The following is a 7,711-nucleotide window of genomic DNA, read 5'->3' as shown; positions in this document are numbered from 1 at the left end:
CTTTTATAGCCCTTTGGCTATAAGGATCAGGATGGATACTTATTTATGTTGTTGTTCAATTCAGTTTTCCATCATGGTGGTACCATTGGGATTTTCTTGGCAAAGATGCTGGAGTGCCTTGTTCAACTCATTTTACAGATGAGAAACTGAGGCAAATAGGGTTAAGTGACTTACCCAGGGTCACATAGCTAGTAATTCTGAGACCAGATTTGAACCTAGGAAGATTTCTGATTCCAGGCCTGACACTTTATACACTGTGCCACCTACCCCCTTATTTATAGCAGATATTTTTTTTAAATTAAAGGCATAACCTTAGTTAAACATTCCATGCCTCATTTAATGTTGCAAGACACTTAAAATGATATTTTCTTGAGTGTATGTAACCAAGTCACAAATCTTTTGTTACCAGAATAATTTATCATGCAATAATTGTAGCACTATATTAACAAATGATAAAAGGGTATCTCAAAAAGACATTTAACAAGTGGTACAATGGATACAGAATTGGGCTTGGAGCAAAGGAGACCTCAGTTCAAATCCTAATTCAGATACTTACTAGCTGTGCAAATGTGTGGCAAGTCACTTAACCTCCACCTGTTTTCTCTAATTGTAAGATGAGGGAGGGGGTTGGACTCTGCCTCCTCAGGTCCCTGCTCTAAATCTAGCATCCCACAGTAGGGATGGTCTCCTTCTATCACGAGTCATTTCTAAAAATGCCTAATGCAAGACAGGGGTGATGATAGGCAGGGCTAGTAACATACTATAGAAAAAAGAGAGGAAGAAGGTTAAGTGCTACAGAGTGATAAAAATGGCAGCCTAGAAAGATAACTGCATAGTATAGTGGAAAGAATGTGGTCCTCTGTATTTCAGTCCTAATTCTGGCATTTGGTAAATGGGGGGTTAAAGGGATGGGGGAAGAGAACAAAAATTTATTAATCTCTATGTGCCAAGGGCTTTACAAATATTCTCTCATTTGATCCTCACAAAAACTCTGTGAGGTAGATAATATTATTACCCCCACTTTACAATTGAGGAAAATAAGGAAGGCAGAGTTGTCAAAGAACTTAATTAACAATTGTCTGAAGCTGGATTTGAGTTTAGATCTTTCTGATTCCAGGTCCATGGCTCTATCCATTATAACACTTAGCATAAGGGAATCACTCACTATCTGACCTGTTATGAAAGTATCCCTAGCAAGCACATCTCTACAACCTGGTACCAAGAAAAACAAACTTCTTTTTAAAAAATATATTAGGTTCTAGGGCTCAAGAGCAGAAACAACACTCTTTGACCAACCGAACCAATTTATTAGAAAGTAAAGTGTCGGAGCCAACAGGGACAGAACCAAAGAAGGGACTGCACAGCCTTTGTCTTTTCCTGACCTATATCACTTTGCCTTTAATCCTAGAGGTCAACTCTAGTAGTAGTGGAAAGCAAAGTTCCAGCCTAGGATAGGATGCAGAATCTTTTATCCATTACACAAAAATACCTAGAAATCCAACTCAGGCATCTGACACTGTCCAAAAAGCATGGGTTTGGGGATCTAATTTGGTTCAAGAATATCAGAGTTTTACTCTGAATTAGCCAAGTGGAGTGTCAGATGGCAGAGGATGTAAGAGGCCACGTTGGTTGGCCTTTGAATTTGGAATAGGATGTTATTAATAATAACTGACACTTATTATAGTACTTTAAGATTTCTTAAATACTTTACAGACATCTCATTTGAACCTCATAACTCCATAAGCTATGTAGTAAAAGCATCATTATTCTCATTTCACAGATGAGGAAACTGAAGCTAAAAGGTTAAATGAGGGGGCAGCTGGATGGCTCAGTGGATTGAAAGTCAGACTTAGAGATGGGAGGTTCTAGGGTTCAAATCTGGCCTCAGACACTTCCTAGCTGTGTGACCCTGGGCAAGTCACTTAACCCCCATTGCCTAGCCCTTACCACTCTTCTGCCTTAGAACCATTATACAGTATTGATTCTAAGACAAAAGGTAAGAGTTTAACAAAAATAAATAAAAGATTAAATGACTGACTTGCCCATGGTCACACAGCTAATTAGAATCAGAGGTGGGATGTGAACCCAGGTTTTTCCAACTCTTAGTTCTGTATCATATCAATAATACCATGTTATCTCTCCATGTTGCTTCCCTAGCCAATATTTGTCTAACTTTTTGTCATGCTGTAGCTCAAAGAAGGTTGTAGTCATATTATAAGTGTTGAATTAATAGAGTGTGGATGATAAAATGAATCTAGATACTAATTAGGAAATTAAACATGCCCTGGAGTAGAAACTATTGAATATGTATTCACAGAAATTCTTACATGTATAAGAATATGCAAGCCCAAGATTAAAGAGATCTTTATATTTTTCACATAAAATCTAATATACTCTTAAAACAAGTGTGAAAGACATTCAGATGTTGTCATTATACAGAAGTTTGAAGTTTTCCCCTAATTCATATATTCAGTTGCAACAGAGTTAACAAATCATTCCTAGATAACTAAATCCAGTTAACTGGGTTCATTAATTACATATCAAAGGCAAGACCTTAATTTTTGATGTTTTGGCTTTCCCAAATATATTCAACTACATAATAGGTCATTTAGTTAATACCTGATATTTCAAACTTTTAGAACCTTTAGATGCCATCCCCTTCAATTCCATCTCAATATTTCTCTCCAAATCTAAATATGAACAAAATATTAGGATCAAAGATTGAGAGATGGAAAAAAATCTTAGAAATCATCAAGTCCAACCCTTACATTTTACATATGAGGAAAATGAGGCCAAGGAGGGAAGGAAAATGCCAAATAAGTCTTCATGTACTCATTGCCTCCAGTGCCAGGTCTAGGAGGATGAGTTACATCAATAGTGGTTCTCCCCATGAATGAATGGTAAAAAGTATAGTGGCCAAGATAGCAACTTAGATGCAAGCAGAAAAGAAAGTGACAATTAATGGTGCCCAGTTATGGAATCGAGCTGACTGGTTCTACTGGTAGAGGGGAATGTTCTTCCAAGATTTTTGCTCTTGACATTCTGAATATCCAGGGAATAGATACACAGGGGAAGAAAGGAGAGACAGTGGAGTATATTTTCAGTTTTGCCAGTTTTCCACAATCCTAGGACCTAATCTATGGAGTATGCTCAGAATTGTCTTTCCTTGTTCTAGTCAATCAGCTGAAGGCTTATGGGCTTTCTTCTAATCATGTGGTATTTTAGTAGGATGTCCCTTGGTCCTTTTTTTACCCTATGACCATGACAGGGGGACTGAGTGCTATAGCAATTTGAAAAAGAGACAGTTTCTAGTTCAATATGTTTTGCATCACATGTTCTTTATGGTAAGTAGTAAACTTTTGTCTCTATATTCTCTGTGGTGGGGTGACGGGAAAAAATGCACGGTTCACTCTAACACCTTACCACTCTCATGTGAAATGTCGGCTTGGCTATGGAAATTTATACCCATTTCCCTCCCTCCCTCCCTTTTCTAATTTGTGTTTCCTTTCCTCAGTAGATGATAGACTATCAACCCTGATGTGGATATACTCAGGTTTAGAGGTGAACTTGTAAATTCACGAGGTCTGGAGGTCCTTGGTCCAGGAAGTAGAGTTGACTGATGTCAGAAAATGATTACACAGACATGAGTATTGGCCAAAGCCTGCACTGGGGAAATGTAAAATGCTTAATCATCAATCCTGAAAACTGCATTTTGTTCTGATAAACTGAAAAATATTTCAGCAAATTATAATACTGTTAAACTAATTACTGAATTCTGTTTTAAATCTGTCTTGTCAAATATATATTGGTGAATATTTTGTGTATAGAAAACAAATACCTATCCTATTCCTGATTCATATTATATATTTAATACCTTTTAAACTCCCCATTTTGGAAAAAATCCTAGACATCAGCCTCAACTTAAGCTTTCTACACTTTATCCCCAGGGCACTATGGTAGAGAGTTAAGTAGTTAGAAAAAAAGAGAGCATAACCCACTTAGAATTAGAGGTCAGGCTCCCCTAAAACTGAATACAGTTCAGTGCTTGTGCTTGGCTTTAGAGCAGGTGGGCTCCTAGGAGACAGAGAGCAAACTTGGGTCCCTGTGGAACCAGAAGCAATTCCCTGATGCTATACCAATAAAATTCATTTTTGGTGCCTATTTTAGAATAAGATATGCTCATCTCTGTGATAAGGTTTTGTCTTTTCAGTAGTATGTAGATGCTGAAATAACTGATGAAAGTGAGGGCTGTTTAAGCTAAGGAGTAACTTATGAATTTTGAAATCCTGGTTTTAAAACAGCCACAGAATGTATTGCCATTCCTTTCTAGCAATTAGTAGTGTTGCCAAGTGGCTATACCAGAGAGCAGCCAATGAATCACTATCTCAGCTAATTTCTAAAGGGTTTAGTATAGAAATTCAGCCAGTTACATCACAGTAGTACCTACTCCAAAATGTCACTTAAAAAGTTATTAGTTAGAATCACCAAATTTCAGGGATGGAGGGGGCCTTTGAGATCACATAATTAATATAATATAGAAGCAAATCCCATGGATTCCATGTATTGAGCTAGATTATATAGAATACAAAGGATACAAATCTTCTTGACCCAAATTTTCTATTGCCAAGCCAGTAAACGAAGTACAATTGGAGACAAAAAACTTATGAGATGTCTCTCATGAGCCTTGGTTTATAAAAATATTATATAAAGTTTTTAAAGCATAGGAATGATTTCTATGGACCGTCACACTCATTAATATACCCTTTTCCTCACATCTCATAGTAGCTATTCCTTACTATATCTTAGAAGGAATAAATAGACTGAGTCCCTATGTCTACCCTTAACTAAATGAATTTGAAGTAGCAAATATTTGGTAAAAAGCTTTAACATATAAATTTACATTTCTTTGAATGTAACATTGATGACATTTGAAATAGATGACAGAGACAAATGCTGTCATTGAAAATAGCATTAAATACAAAGAGAAACATCAAAGAGCATGTAATTCCATATTAAAAATGCATACGATGCATAAAAGCTTGAAACAGCTTGACATTTCAGAAACAGTACAGTATCTGTATTCTGTTTGCTTTAAACTATGGAATATATTTAATACGAACATTCATTTTTGCACACATAATGTTAAACCAATCAGAACTAGCCACAAAAGTTGAAAACAATCTAAAACAATTCATACAACATAGCATAAAAGTAGTTTCCCCATTTGCTCACTCTTTTTTTTTTCCTTTTAAAAAGTCAAACAAGTGGTTCTAGAAAACCAAAGTACCATGAAGCTTCTTGATGGATGGAGGTGATGATGTTCATACTAAGGCCTTATCAACCCATAATCAGCATATGGAAAGATTCCTGAAAGGTCATTTTCTTTTGCTTACTTTAAGATTAACAATATCCCAATACTTTCAGGTTATAGACTTTGAAAAGGCCAGTTTTTTTAGATTCACTGTAGGTACATTTTTGTTAACTTGTGTGATTCAAAAGTATTTTAAACAACCAAATCCATTATGAACTAGATCAAAAACAAACAGATAAATCCCAGTTCTTGGTTGCTTTTGAAGAAATCACATACGCAAAAGAACAACATGGGTCTTATTCCATCACAACAGGCCTATAACTTCAGAAGGCAGAAAAAGGTTCAGTTCCTTCAGTAGTCAGATAAAAGCTTTGGTTTTCATGCAATAATTTATTTTAAGCATGTTCATTGCTATTGTAGGCAATAGTACCAATTCCATCTTACACTTGAAATACAGGAATATGGTAGTGGCGGTCATTTTCAGTCAGAAGGCAAATCTCAGGCCATTCCCTGTGGCGTTCCTCTGGATAGTAGACTTGAAAGTCCTTGGTATTAAATTTAGACAGTCTAAATACTTTTATCCTGACTTCCAGAGAGTGTCCAAGAATCAACATGTCAATCTGGGAGAAAGATGAAGGAAAGGTCACAAATGTAATATATTATCAAATTCCTACCCTTCTGCCCCAGTGGAAGAAAACATTTTTATGAAGTAATCTAATTATTTATAGCACCATACATAAGGCTTTGTGTAAGCCAAGATTTAGGAGGAAGTACCCAGAATTTACCTTAAACACAAGAGTGAAGATGATGGGAATAACCTCTATACATCATGAAGCCAATGATTTCCTCTGCCAGACACTTGTTTGACACTTACCTGTTGTAATCCACATGTATCACCTATAAAATTCAGGTGATTCATCATGAAACTTAAAGGATCTGAGGACGTTTCCCTGGAAAACAGGAGGCGATAAAGACTGGGAATGGCCTTTTCACTCTTCACTTGTTCATACACTTCGATGACTTGATATAACATAATGAATTTTAAAGCTTCATAAAGTTTATATTCCAGACTCTCATCAGAAAAAAGGCTGTTACACATGTTCCCTCTCTTGTGCTGGTCCTTAATACCACTAAACTCTGTCCACTAAAAGAGAAATAAAAAAAATAAGCATCAGAAGGGTTACAATCACTCCAAGAAATATGAGACTACTGTCCACTGCCCTTAAATATTGCCAGAGTACATTATGGTACTGTGCCAAGTGTTGTACTCAACAAGCTAAACAGATTCTGACTTTAAGGAGTTTACAGTGTAAGTCAGTGTCCCCAAATCACTTAGGTTTGGTTCATAAAACAAATCAGTTATCAAAATACTGTCCATGGCTATGAAAAAGATGTTAAGATTCTAGTGGTCTAATAGTTTTCTTTCTTTCTTTTTTTTAACCAGTATTCAATGTAAGGGGAAAGTCTCAATGAAATCACATTCTCAAGTCACTGTATGTTTGCCTCATAAATTTTATTGTCACTTACTGTCCAGAGTTGGATGCACTAGAGGGTAAATTGACTATGAGTAGGATAAGTTAAAGGGAAAAAGAAAGTTGGTAGTGGCATAGGAACTAAGATTTGAGGGATCCAAGTGTATTTAATAAGAAAGAGTCTGACTCCTCCAGATCCCTTTACCAACCTACCTTGGAGCCCAATCCTCTCTTCTGCCATTCTGCACTTGGATTGAACTTTTTGTTGGTATCTCTAATGAACTAGACCAAAGTTGTGGGGACATGATTTCCTGAAAATCACAGTTAAGTTCCACACTACTACTAATTACTTGGACAAATTATCTAGTTGGCACATTAGGCCCTGATGTTTCTTTCCACCTCTTGAAAATGAGGGGGTAGGAATAGGTAATTTCTATGTTTTCATCCAATTCTGAAGCCTACGATTAAATAAAGGAGAGATATATGATAGGTAAATTACATACTGTAAAGGAGTAGTAGGAGGGTAGAATGAGAGTAAAATAAATTTCATCCAACTTATAATGTTGACTTTGACTAATGGAAATAGAACTAGCCCTTCTCACTACAGTTTGTGGGGTTATCATAGCTCTATGGATTCTGATACAGCCTATATTTTCTGGGACTATCCCAATGTCAAGTTAATTGAGGTTTTTACAAAAAAAAAATGTCTTTTTCTAGATAATATATCCCAATTTGAGGTTGGGAAAAAATGGTCAATGTACTCATGAGTCACATGACACTTAGCTATATTCTCTCCTCCATGTAAGGAAGGCTAGTTTTTCAATAAGAACTACTGAAAAAAGGCTGTAAGAAAGATTTTTTCCACCTATGAATTGGAGCAGAATTAGGACTGTTCAGCTGCATTATGTTCTCAAGGCCTCCCAGAACA

The 7,711-nt window shown here is 36.2% G+C and overlaps 1 protein-coding gene across 1 annotated transcript in view; it reads right to left on the bottom strand.

Moving 5' to 3' along the window:
- Positions 1 to 4,944: 4,944 nt before the first annotated feature.
- The window catches only part of OTULINL (OTU deubiquitinase with linear linkage specificity like), a 42,805-nt gene continuing 40,038 nt past the window's right edge, over positions 4,945 to 7,711 (bottom strand). The window contains exons 7-8 of the mRNA XM_044657887.1: positions 6,186 to 6,455; positions 4,945 to 5,931 (exon numbers count right to left, since the gene is read on the bottom strand). Coding sequence (XP_044513822.1) covers positions 5,752 to 5,931; positions 6,186 to 6,455 — 450 coding nt within the window. The 3' untranslated portion in view covers positions 4,945 to 5,751. The remainder of the gene's footprint in view (positions 5,932 to 6,185; positions 6,456 to 7,711) is intronic.

Source organism: Gracilinanus agilis, chromosome 1, assembly GCF_016433145.1.
Source record: "Gracilinanus agilis isolate LMUSP501 chromosome 1, AgileGrace, whole genome shotgun sequence".
In the NCBI taxonomy this organism is placed as follows: Eukaryota; Metazoa; Chordata; class Mammalia; order Didelphimorphia; family Didelphidae; genus Gracilinanus; species Gracilinanus agilis.
Note: the sequence above shows the minus strand (reverse complement) of the source record. Positions and strands in the feature narration are given on the sequence as shown.